We start from the raw sequence: 15085 nt of genomic DNA, 5'->3' as shown, positions 1-15085 counted from the left end.
TAACACTCTCTCAATCCGTACATATTCTCCAACTTTGGTATGCCAAACTAAATCAACGAAATCCCTATATTTCCCATCTTCCTACTCTGGCAATATTGCTATCCATCTCATCCTCATGCACTCGATGTACAAAATTACAGCTTCAAACAATATGAAAAAAAGGAGTTAAAAATACATTAACTGTTTATATATATATATATATATATATATATATATATATTCTTTGGTACAGTAGGACAAAACATCGGTGATTTCAATGTTTCCCCAACGTTGCAAAAATCAGAGGAGCCAGCCAGAACCCACATTAGAAGAGCTTTTGTCGCCTGGTTGGAGGTGAAATAGCGTAGCTGCAAGAGGGCGTGGGGGTGGGACTAGCAATGAACAAGGCTAACCTGTTGCTTTTCTCTCTCTTTTGTCCATACACAAAATAGAGCTAACTTCACCGCACAGAGAGAAGAATAAAGCCACAAGGCACGCAAGTTAAGGCACACCGCATGCCCCTTAGCTTAATTTCTCTCTCTTGGATTCTCAAAGGAGTCAAAGCCAGTCCCACTGGAAAACAAAATGTTAATATTGAGTCAAAGTAGGTATCCAGTTTTGACTTTTACTCAACATATATCAGCAACTTGAATTTGCCCATCTTCCTTCTCATAAACCATGAACAATAGTTGCCTTTCCCTCGCAAGAGGTTAATAATACATCAGGACTAATCGTCTGTTACCCTGTTCTTTCGAACACTTACCCTCCACTTGACCATATTTACGGTGAAGGCGAGATCAATCCCAGATTCTGGTACAATTATTGAAAGATTCAGATTAGACAAGCAAAGGCTGGCTGGCCGGCCCGCCTGCTAGCTGTTACTCTGCCTACAAGCACTGTGGCATTTGTGCTGTGAGCCTGTGATTGTTTTGCGACAGAAAAGGACCTTTCGCTAGCTGAATGGCATTAGAAATGAAATTTGAGCATTCCACCAGGCGATCCTTTGGTTTTTCTCTGCCGTTGCTTTTTAAATTTTGTCCTTTTTACGCCAAAAAATCCAATTGTTTAATTAAGAAGAAATTTAAAAATATTCAAAGCCAACAAAAGAATAAAAATAAAAAACAGAACAATAATTGGTGGATCATCAGATAGCATCTCTGCTATTACATGTCCTTCCCTTCAAGCTCTGCATTCCATTGCTTTCAATTTCGCTAGATTCCTCGCCAGGGTGTATTAGGATGCCATGAAAATCACCCAAGTTTTCTTGAGAGTTAGGTAATCTGGCATTAACGCTATAAATGTCAAAAAATGGGGTCATCAAGACAGCAAAATTAACGAACTAAAGGCCTCATCTTTCCATTTTACTTTGATAAGGTAGAGAACGGTGAATTCATATTGAAACCAAAACACCTAAAGAACATTGAATCCATTCTATTCTGTGTGACATATCCTACCCTCTTTCTAGTTTTCTATATTGAAACCAAGCCACTTCTCTATCATCAATCAGTGCCTCTCAAATTCTTAAACAATTGACTCACTCGTTCCAAAGCGCAAACATTGGAACCTGATGAACCACACCCAAACTCCCCAGCCGGTTTTCATTTGAATTTTCAGTCCCATTGCTGCCATCTTCAAACTTTGGACCCTCTAATGAGAAGTAGCCTTGAGAGTAGTCTCCACCAATGCCAAACTCACTAGCTAATCCAACTGAGCATTTTGGACTTTGGGGGTTAGAGGAATTACGGCCATTTGAAGTTGCCAAGGATGCGTCATTGTTAGTGTTACTACCTTGATGCTGCTGATTATCATCTGAATTTGCATTCCAAACCATGTCAGCCACTTCGTGAGATGCTTCACCGTTTGATATAGCTAGAAGCGGGTGAGCTGATGTTGATGAAGAACACGAATTATAATCCTCGAGAGCAATTGGGCCAGAGTCTTTTGGTGAGCGTTTTGCAAGGTCACCCCCAATAAGAGTAGAGCTTGAGCAAATTCTCTTTACATCATACCTACTTATGTCAAAGTTGGTTACAGCACTTGTCCCCCTAAACTTAATTGCAGCAATATCATAAGCTTCAGCTGCTTCTTCTTGTGTGCCTATAATGTATAACATAAGTTATATTATTGCATATCACAGTTTGGATTTTTTGGGAATTGACAGCTTAACTACATTAAATTTTATGGATAAAAAGTGAAGGACAAAATTATAATCCAGCTGCCAATTTCATCAAAGCATGTCCCTGTATTACCTAGCTGTGCAGTATAAAGGCCATTGCAAGGGAAAAAAAATAAAAGAAACACTGACATGAACTGGTGGGACAGTTCAAGAAACTTAATGCAGGAATTGAAGATAAGCTGGATCTGATTCTATCATAAATGGTTCCCAACTCGGATGACACTATTTATTAACCCAATTGAACTAGGTCTTCAAATTATTTCTACCATCAATCCTGAAACCTATAATCATTAACTTCAAAGTCTATAATAACTGAACTAATTGAACAATTATGAGAGATGTTGAGACATGGCAATTTCTAAACAATGAACCAAAAGTTAAAAGGAGAAGGAAAAAGAGGAACTGAAGCTTACTAAATGTTCCAAGGTACAAGTCCTTGTTTCCAGCAACCCTTCCTATTCTAGCTTGCCACCTTCCATGCTGATGGTGCCTACACAGAGAAAGAAGAGAGCTTGACACGTAAGAGGAAATATTGATAGACATAAAGTTGGATGGCATTTAAAATAACGTACCAAGTATACGCATTTGAGAACTGAGATCATCTGAATTTATATAATAATGTTTGCCTATTATTGTCTATTATAATTGAAAAGGCTGCAAAATGCAGTAAATAATGGAAACTTTATCATCGAGGTCGTTTTCTTGCCATTACCTTGTCACTCCTCTGTACACTGAAGCTCCTCTCGAAAAACCACTGCTTTTCCTGTCAAAAGAGTAACATGTTAATCAATGTTACAACTTCCTTTGTCTGTCAGTCCTTTTTCTTTTCCTTTATCTTTGAATTTAAATGTAAAAGACTTGTACCTTCTCAAATGAGCTACAAATTCTTGACGGGTCATGTTCTTCATCTCTTCCAGCTCCTTCTCGTAAGTACTCAACTAAAAGGACAGTATACTTTCTTATACAGTACGATAAATAATATATAAATGATTCTGGCTGGTACTTGACCCATAAGATAAACTGTAGAAACCCAATGCAAAGAACATTGTAGTTCAGCTACGAACTTACAGGAAAATTTATATGAGTTGTTGGACCCCAATACTTCAGAGCAGCTAAGTCATAAGCCCTTGCTGCTTTCTCTTCCTTATCATAACCCCCTGATCATCGAAATTTTACACAAAGAGAATAAACGATTAAAAAAAACTGCACAGAACCCAATGTTCTTTGTTCTTCTAGTTACATACTCCATAAAAAGTTAAAAATCATTTAAATGTTTAATAAAGAAGAGACAGGCAAAAGGATATGGGAGTTCACTTACCAAGATAAACTGCAGAGAATCGAAGGACGGGAGAACCAGGAAAGTGAAAGAAACATAAGCATTAGTATATTCTTTCCAGGAACCAAAAAAATGAAAAAATAAAAATAAAGAATCAATAAACAAAAACCACAAAAGAAAAAAGAAAAACAACAGTTATTATTGAAATGAATCTTATGCTCCTCTCAAGTCTCACCTTGCCTCCCTTTCCTTGTTTGTCCCTCTTTCCTACAGCTATTATCCCATAAGTGAGCCTCATATCTTCCGGTCCATCTATGCCTTTAAACAACAATATATCAAAAAGGAACAAAAACAACTTAATTCTCCATATTTGAAAGGCGGATAACAAAGAAAGTCAAAAGGTAGAATACCTAGTAACACCACGATATTGAGAAGTTCGTTGACCAAAAGTATCGATAGATTTGCGAGGAACTGGTTCTCTGGCGAGGCTCTTCCCAACAGGCCGTTTACGGTTATCAACCCCTTCCAATGGTGCAATTGCAGCCATCGTCCCATTTTGGGAGCTTGGGGTCATGGTAAGAGAGAGTGTCTGAAAGTTGCAATGATTACTTGCTTCACTAGAAGCTTTCCCATCAGAAAATGGCGTTTGTCTCAACCAGGATTTGAACCCTGAAACCGAAGTTGCACTCTCGAAAGGCACATGGTTCATGCCATTGTTATGGTTATGGTTAGGGTCACACTGTTGGAGGTTGTCACTTGCCATTAGGGTTTGACGGTTTTCGTTGTATTGGTAAGTTTGGATCAAAGAAGATGGATTTGTTAAAGTCTCTCCACCTTCCATATCCCCATTAGTGTTATAGCTTGGTGCTACATTGACATTGATTCTAGTTGAAACAATGTTCTCGTTTGAGTCCTCTTGGGTTTGGCCGTAAACTTTGGTCTCCTCAGATGGAGAGTTTGAGTAACAACACCCCAAGAAATCTTCAAGTTTGGGACCGTCCTCACTTTCAGTTGCACCGCCAATATTATTTTCATATCTCCAATCTACAAAATCAGGCGTTGGAAAAGAAAGCAAAAGAGGTCCCCATTTCTTGTTGTTAGATCTTTTCAAGTATAAACACCCCAAACATGAGCAAGATAGAAAATAAAGAGACACTTTTCCCGCATGCAACAAAAATTTAACCATTAAATTTCAAAAACATGCATGCTGCAAAGTTAAAAGTACCAATATACTACATAGTATTATTTCCATGGTGAATGATACTAGAGAATAAAGAACGAAGCAAAAACCTTCGGCGCCGTTAGAAGAGCGACGAAAAGGGTCAACAACATAAAGAGAGCCATCGGAACGCAAAGGCATGACGGAAGAGAAACCTCCATGGTCTTCTCTGCCAAAGCTTTCATCGATTCTTAGGTGTGGAGTCAGAGAAAACCCCAACCAGTTACTCATGATGACGATGATGATGAATCCCTTTTATCAACGCAATCTATTACACTTTCTTGTTACACCCTTCTCTAGAAAAACACAACAAAAATTGAGAGAGTCTTCCCCCTCTCTCTTCTCTTTCTCTGTTTTCTCTCTCAATAAAAATGCTTTAAGTAATGTTGTTCTCTCCTCTTTCACTGTTACTTGGGTGCGGGGGTAGCATTTGGATCTTAAAGAGCTCAAACTTCAAAAAAAGAAAACTTTCTTCACACAAACAAAGCTCTTCTCGTCTTATATTCTCAGCACTGTATCTGCATCTGCATCTGTTTTGCTAATGGTTGCGTTGGGTTTCGTGCCTCTCTTTCATTTCCTTCTCAGTGTTTGCAGAGGTGGCCATCACATAAATATTATATCATTATGGCGACAAAAGAAGAAAATTGGAATATGGCCAAAGCATTTTTAGCCCCTGTTTGCTACGGCGATCACCCATGGATTCTTAAATTTCCCACACTGATGAGTCCATTGAAAATTAAATGGGATTTTGATGGACCGTCAGGATTTGAGTATAGCCTGGTCTAGGGGAAATAGAGCAGCAAATCTCTGCTAAAATTGTTTAAGGTCTTTTGTCAACAATTGGTCCACGTAAAGCTGGCGGCTTGCAAATGCAATGCAATGCAAGCGGTACACAGTACAGTAGCAGCGTAGGGTCAAGAGTCACTCGCTGCCAAATTTTGAACATGTTGGAGACTGACCAGGTATGGGTGCTTTGCTTTGGTAAGTTTCTAGGTGGCTTTGAGACTTCCGCTGTGGCAGGTTAAGGAAAAAAAAAAAAAACCGAAGCCCAAAATGCTTCAAGGTTAAAAAATGGCAAAGAGCTTTGGGGTAAGTTTGATGTCCAAGTAGTTGGGCTCCACCAAGGAGTCCATGTCAAAAGAGATCTTATGGATCCAAAGATCATGGGCCAATCTCTGATGAGCAAGGAAGAGCCCAAGTAATAGGAGGAAATGGGAAAATGGAAAAGCTTTGTTTCAACTAGTCAGAAGAAACAGAAAAAGGGTTTTGACAGAGGATCCTGTTGTTGGACTAGGATTGAAAATGACTTCAATTTCGGCAGATACTATATACTAGTATTACAGTATTCTTATTGCCATTGCAATCTTATCCACAAGATGAGCTTCCCAACCACATAACTTCAGCAATGCAGCAAGCTAAAAAAAGCCTATCATTTCGTGATAATCTAGAGAACTTCTTCAAAAAATTAAGAGCGTGGTTAATTTAATTTGACATACCAAATTAAGAGACTAATTACTAGTATTATAAAATCATTTGCTCTAGGTCTATTGCAACATGGCGTCGTTGAGATTATATAAATTCAAGCTACTATAGGATTTTATAATCCTTGATATGATTCCCTTGAAAAAGTAGCAGCTATGATTCCAAATATCAATGTGCTCCTTTACCCTAGGGTTTGACAAATAATGCATTAATGCATTAATGAAGACGTGTCCAATATCAAATGGGAGCTATATACCGCGCCTTCTGCCTTTTCTTTCTTATATGTTGTGTTATAGATGAAGGTTTGTAGCTTCACTACCATTCCACCTGTATGGAGTAGTCAAGCAACAGGGATTGTCTCTCTCCCTCAATTGTTTGAAAATTTTGAATTTTTTTATTAATAAAGTGATGGGTTGGTTGAAAAAGAAAGGCTCGAAAAGATTGTTGTAGGTGAGTTACGTGACATAATTGACTCATAATTATGTATATATGATTTGAAACCCCTTTTAAGTACTTAGTATTTAATAACAATTATAGTATTCAGAAGATCAAAGGATGTGAAAGACTATGGAACTTCAGCTACTGTGACGGCTCCATATATCAAAGGTTCTATAATTTAATTTTTGATACAGTTTTTTTTGAGGTTATATGTATAAGTTTGTTCTACAACATCTGCAGAATTGCTGATGCCTGATGTGCTTGGAATCTTTTACTTCCTTCCAAGTCCAAGTAGAGTTCTGCCGTCAGCATCTTAATGCGCTAATTCCCATTGGTTTGCTGGGCATAATCGTTAAAGAAATGCATGTTTTTGGCGTTAGATTAGGGGGCAAAAGATCTTCAACACACAGTTAAAAGAGGTCCCTATCGGCATTTGTCATAAATGCATACAATTACATATTTAATTAAAAATAGATAAAACTAAAGGCATCTTTGTTTGGATTTATGCAGACTAAACTCTAGTACACTATAGTTTCTGTTCTCTAGTTATTCCATGTCTTTTAATCACAAATTAATCCAATCTTTTCGGTAGCTGGTGATCAAACTTAAATAAATTATGAAATATTTGCTCTTTCCCCTACACATCGCATGTGATCTTTCTCTCTTTCAGTGTTGGAGAGACTGGCACCAAGAAAATGTTGTCATGCGTGTGACAGATCAGTTGCTCAAAATAATATCAATTGAAAGATTTCAGATCAGTAACAGAACTTTACTATTATTTAACATTTTTTTCCCTTTCTTCCTATGAGTCAAGAAGAGCATATATCCATGCAAATCTGTAGACTGAATTCATCCATTACAGAAGATCCAGCATGCCACAAGGTTCCAAACTATTAGCTATACTAGCTAAAGAGATGCAAGCTGAATCTACTTTGTCTGTCACACACCCTTATTCTTGGTCCAAGCAGTTAACTAGTGATGATCACTGGGCACTTTCTTTTGTTTTTCACCTAACCCCTTAAATAAAAATTAACTCCTAACCTAATTCCAATTTGGGGTTAAGCCTTTTCTTCTTTTTCGTTTATATTTAATAAGAAGACACATGCTAATTTTGAGTAGAAAATATAGTATAAACAGAAAGATACAGAATTTGGTAATTTGCTTATGTAATGACTCACGCATAGTCGCATGCGAATGAAATCAAAGACCAAAGCTATAGTTAAAACGTTTTCCCCAAGAAATTAGAATTTTGGGTGTGGTGGCTTTCTTCCTGGTGTATACATGATACTAATTTTTATATCTCAAACATTGAAATAGGTTAATTAAGTTGAAGAGAAAGAGGTCAACGTAGCTAAGGATAAGACACCATAAATTCACATACGTTAGATTTTATTCCTATTCCATCAACTTATATTTATATTCGAAGGTTATCTTTGAAGCTTTCCTGGTCATAATATTAAGGTTATAAATTAAAAACAAAAATGGAGAACAAGATGAGCAAGTAGGTAGCTACCATGGGATTATTTTGATAGGCCGCATGCATAGCTGTTCATGCCATGGTCATATGGGTCTAGGAACATAGTCAAGACAGAGACTTCCAAGCATTGCTGAAAGCCAAATAATTAATAATAATAAAGGTACCTTAGCTAAGTCTAACTACTAATTACCAGTCACAATTATTGACAATTATTCTTTATGCACTCACTTAATTAAGGATTATTTCTGTTTCATGGCTCTGAAAAGCACATCCTTTAAAGACAAAACTATCCATCTCTCCTTTAATATATGAATAATTGTACTCACCTCCTTGTCTAGTTCTCTATCCATAGGTTTAACCTTTTGTCATTAGACCTTTTGGCATAAAACTTAATGCTTTTCACATACCTTAATATATTTGCACATGCTAAAGAAAAACTGTTGAGATGATAAATTACCCTCCATTTGCAACTAGATGACAAACTGCGAATGCATGGGGATCTGATTACTACTCCATAGCCGTCTGATTTGTAGACATTCTTTTAACCCAATGCCCAATGTCATCTTTTCTTTCGTTTTCTTCTTTTTCTAAAAGCAGTCACAGGCGCACTATGAATAAAGTATTGTGTAAATACTCTCTCTTTTTTTTTTTTTTTTTTAAATGGCTGTCCAGTAGCAGCCTTTGTATAGAATCTGCAGCTTGTACAAACTTTACAGCATTCTTATTACTCAATGATCAAAGCCATCATCGATGTCCTTTTTATGAGGTTTGTGCCAAAGGCAAAGGCCGAAAGCTCATAAATTATCTTTCACACACACACACATATATATATATACGTCCACGTATTTAGGTGGTAGTTGAGGTTCTTCTCCAACACCTAGAAGGGTAGATAACACAGTGACCCGGAAAATCTCTCTAGATAAGTAACATACGTCTCCCTACCTCAATCCAATTCCTCTGTCTCTGTCTCTCTCTCTTTCTGATCAAAGCACTCAACCAGAAGAAACGATGGCTCCTCTGAAAGATGAGACCATTAAAATGGAAGAAAATGTGTCCCCTAAGAGAGAAGTCAACAAGGGATCATGGACAGCAGAAGAAGATAGAAAATTGGCTGAGGTTATTGCAGTTCATGGTGCTAAAAGGTGGAAGATAATTGCAATTAAAGCAGGTAACAAATTATTCATGTGACTAGTAATATATATATATATATAGCCTACTCCTTGATTAAAGCCAATTTTATTAATTTAAGACTTGATGGGTGTGTGCTTTCTTCTTTTGGCAGGCTTAAATAGGTGTGGTAAAAGTTGCAGGCTGAGATGGATGAATTATCTGAGGCCTAACATCAAGAGAGGAAATATATCAGACCAAGAAGAGGACTTGATACTGAGGCTTCATAAACTCCTTGGAAACAGGTTGACCCAGAATTATAAATATGAATTTGGATGATTGCAATATCTTCCAGGTTGATATTAAGGATTGAACAGCTTTATTTATCTGATGGCTTTCTTTTCAGGTGGTCTTTGATTGCTGGAAGGTTACCAGGAAGAACAGATAACGAGATCAAGAACTATTGGAATTCTCATTTGAGCAAGAAAATAAACCAGAAAGAGAAACAAAGTGGAGCTACAACAAGAGAAGGCTGCAAAGCTCAAAAGAGAGTAGTGGAGAATGCCAAAGAAGTGATAGAAGAGAATACATCTAGGGGAGGTGAGGACTCAAATATCAGCTTTGATGTGGATGAGTTCTTTGATTTCTCCAATGAGGATCCCCTGAACTTGGAGTGGATGAGCAGATTTCTTGAAGTTGATGAGGGTTTTAATTGAACTTTATGGAAGGTGCAAGATTTGTTCCTATCTCCATGATCATGAATTCAATGCAATCCAAGGTAATCTGTAAGACTTTGTTAGCTATTCATGAATTTGGCAGGGTTCATGTTTTTTGTCAGCTCTCCTAGTTGCTCAAACAGTGAAAGTGCGGCACGACACTTTTGATTGGTCCCAATCACTTAATGCAGTGAATATCCTTCAGTTTTTTCTTTTGCTCCACGCTGATACTGAATACTCTCTAGACCAAAGTAAAAGAAAATAGGAGAAAAGGAAGAGAGAGAGAGAGAGGAGAGGAGATTAATTAGGAAGGCAAATGAGGAGGATACAGCAAAGCGATTATATACTGTAGTTTTTGGACTGAAGGTCTCAAAAGGGTGTAGAGATTCTTTCTGTATATGAAAAAAGTGGTTGGGAAGAAAGAGTTAAAATAAAAGTGAAAAAGGATTTGTCTGAAATACTGTGGACAAAATAACTTATCAGATTAATCTGATGAGACAAAAAGCTTCATGTAAGTTAAAAAAGCTATACATTTAGGCCAAGCAAAAAGAGACTTTTGGCCTAAAAAAAGAGGGACTTGTTTCATCCCAAAAAAAACGTTCATATGGTAGCAAACAAAATAACTTTAGTTGAGAAGAATTGATGTCTCATCAGTCATTCAGCTGAACCAATGCGACGACCGACTGCCAGGCAAACCCATATCTGATACACGCTACTGCAACTCATCCAAGTGGACTTCTTTGATCAAACCTTCTCACGTAAGATCAATGATGACAGATTATATATTGCACAGAAATATTGGGTATCTATTCCTGTTGTTTTAACCTTGCAACTTTTTCATATTTCACCCCCCCCCCCCCCCCCAACCTTTTTTGGGGCCAGATCAGAAGATAGCCTTAATGTCTGGAAATAAGCAGTTCTGCAGAGACTTGAACCGTTTTGATGGAATGTTTAGAGAACACATATGAGACACATTTTGCTCCTGAAAACTTCTTCCCATCCCAATTTACTAAAGAACTCATGTGCTCATTCCCTTTTGTCTCGTTTGAGTCCTATTGTGATTCATTGTGAATTCAGATTCCCAGCACCAAAAATTCCAACAAAAACATTATTAGAAGACAAAATGTTTGCCAGGGTCAACTTACGAACGAAATAATTAATGGCCAGTGGAAGATCTGAGCTAGGACAAAGGGTCATATCTGACCGATTCTTGTAAAGAATATATGTCTTCATCATCTCAAAACTGCTTTGGAGCTAGATTGTACGGGTGCGGACTTAATCATTAAGGTTTGGATTTAGTTTAATGCCATTCTGTTTTCTCGATACACAACTCTCTAACGCTGGGTGTTTGGCAGTGGGTCCTGCCCTATCAGATTTTATGGTTTCTATTACCTCAAATCAGTCTCAAAATAACTGCAGAAGAGAACCAGTGCAACATTGCATTCCCCCGTGAAATTTTCATCTTTTATGTCCACTTTTGTGGTCTATTCAGCTTGAAGTAGCATGATTGCAGAATCATGACTGCTCCAAGTGTATCACATTGCCGTTTACTTCTGTACCATGAAAACGTAACAACAAAAGATTCCCACATTTTAGTGGTTCCCACCTAATGCAAAACCTGATCGCTTGAGCCGGTGCTGGGCTATAAATGTCGAATAAATTGCTAGGGTTGCTCCAGAGGGTCAAGTGTAAATGAAATTCTGACTTCCTACTCAACAATCATCTACAGCTTTAAAATGGTATATCTGGCTATGAAGTCTTTAGCCATAAAGGGTACAACAATCTTACACGTTGGAACCACATTCGATAAAGTTTCTGATGCATGGCATGCATTTGATAAAGTATTAGATGGGAAGCACTAAAGAGTAATAATTTCTGAAGGGAGCAAGGGTACGCAGCAAGCAAACCAAGGACAATTTGTCTTGGCATCAAAACACATTCAACAATTGACGCCAATCAACAGAGAAAAAATTCACAGGATGTACTTGAAGCACGTGAACCAAGAGAAGTTTTCTCGACTTGAATTATGAACAAGTTGGAATATACAGGATGCATAACTCCAAACCGTATAGCTATGTTAATGAAATCAACAATAAAGAAAAGAAGAAAAAACAAAGTGACAGATGCGCATTAACTGCTGCTTCAATCAATGTCTCCTTGATCAGAATGCTCAGAATACCACCAATGATATTCCCTTGCTTGTGTGGAAGTAAGAAGTTAGTATCTGCTACAGAAACACCATTATTTCAGAGATAAAGATAAAGAGGAAAAAAGCAAAATTAAAGAGGAGGGTTCTACGAGGACTGCATAATGGAGAATTGAAGGAAACAATTTTTTTTTTTGAAAAGCTATTGAAGGAAACAAATGAACAGGTGATATTACAGAATGAACAGTTTTATCTCAGCAAATCCATCACAGAGAGTTAGCCCCATGCCATGGAACAGGCATAATTAACCACCAGTTTACCATCAAAACCAAAATTCTGCAATGCAAAGGCGGCTATGGTCAGACAACAGAGAAACATAGACAAGACCAGCTAAGCAATTAAATAAAGTATGTAGCTTGTGAAAATTGAACTTATTGGGAGACACAAGCAAGTTCTATAAAGGCATCATCCCCACCAGAAAAATTCACTCCATTTTTCAGCAATTGTGCAAATAAAGAGTAACAAAATTTCTCTTCATTTTAATTCCAATGTGGGGCAGCTGATAGATAGCAGTCATAATCTTCAAGGGTTCTACTTAAAAACCAAAATGTCTAACGGTGGAGGCATTAGATGTAAATAAGAATCTATTTTTTATTTGAATAAACATTTTTGTCAGAATACACAGACCAAGCTACTGAGTCTGTGAGGTAATGGACCATTTCATGTGAAAACTCATCTGATTCAGCCATTCTGGGCCCAAACATTAATGTTACATAAAGGGCAATATTTGCAGATTTAAGATAAATAAATTTCTCTATACATGCAGACAACACAGACAATCAGTAAAAGATCCCATCAAAATCATTAGTTAATATATGCTACGCCCACGTTTAATGCCATAAAGTTGGAAGTATAGTGATCTTTGTCATTATCATTATATAAATGAAAAACATGTTGCGTCAATGCTCTGACAACAACACTTTGCATCACCAAATGAGTAAATTTTCTAAGCTAATCTAGCTATGAATGAATACACACCAAGTCAATTCCACAATATAGCATCTATAAATACTCCCAAAAGCATAATTAACAGAACTAACATCAACAAGAGAGAGTGTGTAAGTATTATGACTTACATTATACAGGTCAATCACTAATTCATCTGGGTTTGGTGAGAAGGCACTGTTGACATACACAAACTACAAAACAAGGGATAAGAAATTAATACTATGCAAACAACAAATATAAATAAATTTGACAGAACAACAATATACAAAAATCAATTACCAGTGTATCCCGGTGCAGTTGCCGGCGTAAAAAATCAATTACTTTAGCAAATTTGTCAGTTCCTGGTATCTGCCATGGCAAAAGTTTTTAACATAAGAAACATACATTTCAGCAAATAACAACCCTGACATGCAAGAAGTGTTTGAATGAAAAAATCTGGCTTCAAATGCATAGTTTATCTATAATACTTCATATGGAACCTTGAAACATTGGACTAAAGCATACTGAAGAACATGATTTAAGGAATGGTCTCACACTGAAGCGCAAAACTCCATTCCCAGTGCCAACACTTCATTATATCAACTAAAAATCGTACAGCTTATTTGTGTGCATATTAAACTAAGCTTCTAGTTACGAAGTCCAACCCTAAGCCATCAAAAACATGCTCTTTGGTTTGTAAGTGCTTTACATGATTTAAAACTAAGCCGCAGATTCTGTAAATAAAATCAATGAAATAAAAAACACGAAGCATGTCTAAGAATGTATGAAACAAGATGCTTTGTCTACATTATATTTCTGGCCCATAACAAAAACACTAGCTAAATTTCTGCAAAAAACTTCCAATTGTTTTTCTATGCAATTCATATTCTAATAAGAAAGCCTAAAATTGAAAAAAAAAAACCCATCAGTTTACATAATCTATTTAAGAATTAATTACAAAATCATCCCAAAAATAATTTAATCCCTATCAAGAATTAATTTTTAAGATCAAAACTCTAATGGGCATATAAATTCATCCTATTATTTGATCAAAATTGCAATTTTTCTCGCAAAAAATTATTCTATAATCTACACTGGAGAACCCCTAAAACCTCTCGAGGGTATTAAAATTAATGCAAATAAAAATCAAAGAAATACCTTGAATTTGGCTTGCTTTAGTATTGGGGCATCCCCAGTTGCTCTCAAATGAACAACAACTGCATCAAATTGAAAAACCCAAATAAAAGAAATTGAGAAAAAATAATTAATTATATAAAAAAAGAAGCTCAAAAACTCAAAATTTTAAGGCTACTAAACATTTTGATAAATCGAAATACGAAATCAGAAGGGTAAGGTTCATAGTTTTGACCTTTCCGAACAGAAGTAGGTGACTCGGCTGCCATTGTTGCCTGAGCTAAAACACGAGTCAGATGAATTTCGGAGCAAGGATGAAGGAAAATTGCTACTTCCACGGTAGATTTCAAGTTTCCAATATTCTATGGGCCATGGTGAAACTTGGGCCGAGGTTAGATAGCAGAATTGAGCTCAATGTAAGCCTATGTCTAAGGATATTAGATTTTGACCCCTTATAGTCGAATCCCAAACGGGCCCAATTTATTTTTATTTTTGTTTTTTAGTTTAATAAATTGAATTTTATTCCAAAATCCAAAGAAGCAGATCACGTCTCCTACATAAAACGAATGGAAGGGGATAGCCACCGAGTAACTAGCTAGCTAAGATGGTTTGGCTTATACCCAATGCATACGAAGCTTTACCAACAGAGGAAGTAGAAAGAACCTTCTGCCACAGAGAGCCCAATTTAATATACTTCATGGTTCTTTTATTTATTTATTTATTTTAATTTTAACCTAAAACGGTATTAACCCTTGTAATTTTTAAATCCGGTCTCTATCCTTAGTTATAGGCAGGCTATGAAAATAGAAAAATTGTAGGGAGAAAATGGGAAAGAACCTTCCATTTTCATTCTTCACCTTTAAATTAACTTCTTGTGCATAAGCAAGTGGAGAAAAAGAAATTACTAAAAGTGATGTTACCTACCCCCCCCCCCCCCCCCCCCCCAAA

The 15085-nt window shown here is 36.8% G+C and overlaps 3 protein-coding genes across 5 annotated transcripts; 1 reads left to right on the top strand and 2 right to left on the bottom strand.

Moving 5' to 3' along the window:
- Positions 1315–5218, bottom strand: LOC18596215 (AP2-like ethylene-responsive transcription factor AIL1). The gene is made up of 9 exons (XM_007024556.2): positions 4722–5218; positions 3842–4475; positions 3667–3749; positions 3474–3482; positions 3224–3312; positions 3020–3093; positions 2868–2918; positions 2569–2645; positions 1315–2076 (listed from the first exon to the last, which is right to left on the bottom strand). Exons 1-9 carry the CDS (start codon positions 4879–4881, stop codon positions 1514–1516), a joined length of 1740 nt encoding a protein of 579 aa, XP_007024618.2. The 5' UTR covers positions 4882–5218; the 3' UTR covers positions 1315–1513.
- LOC18596214 (transcription factor MYB114) lies at positions 8768–10078 on the top strand. Its single transcript, XM_018124009.1, has 3 exons — positions 8768–9215; positions 9330–9459; positions 9561–10078. The coding sequence occupies exons 1-3, from the start codon at positions 9056–9058 to the stop codon at positions 9868–9870; spliced, it is 600 nt and encodes a 199-aa protein (XP_017979498.1). The 5' UTR covers positions 8768–9055; the 3' UTR covers positions 9871–10078.
- On the bottom strand, positions 11856–14561 carry LOC18596213 (ubiquitin-like protein ATG12). Of its 3 annotated transcripts, none has more exons than XM_007024552.2 (6): positions 14373–14561; positions 14162–14220; positions 13304–13372; positions 13153–13215; positions 12253–12352; positions 11856–12097 (listed from the first exon to the last, which is right to left on the bottom strand). In XM_007024552.2, exons 1-5 carry the CDS (start codon positions 14404–14406, stop codon positions 12293–12295), a joined length of 285 nt encoding a protein of 94 aa, XP_007024614.2. In that variant the 5' UTR covers positions 14407–14561; the 3' UTR covers positions 11856–12097; positions 12253–12292. The 3 variants fall into 3 exon arrangements, with proteins under 3 accessions (XP_007024614.2, XP_007024613.1, XP_007024616.2); XM_007024551.2 differs by having other exon boundaries at positions 11856–12094; XM_007024554.2 differs by lacking the exon at positions 12253–12352 and having other exon boundaries at positions 11856–12094.

This window comes from Theobroma cacao, chromosome 6, assembly GCF_000208745.1.
Source record: "Theobroma cacao cultivar B97-61/B2 chromosome 6, Criollo_cocoa_genome_V2, whole genome shotgun sequence".
Lineage (NCBI taxonomy): Eukaryota > Viridiplantae > Streptophyta > Magnoliopsida > Malvales > Malvaceae > Theobroma > Theobroma cacao.
The sequence above is the reverse complement of the archived record's forward strand: the minus strand, read 5'-3'. Positions and strand labels throughout refer to the sequence as shown.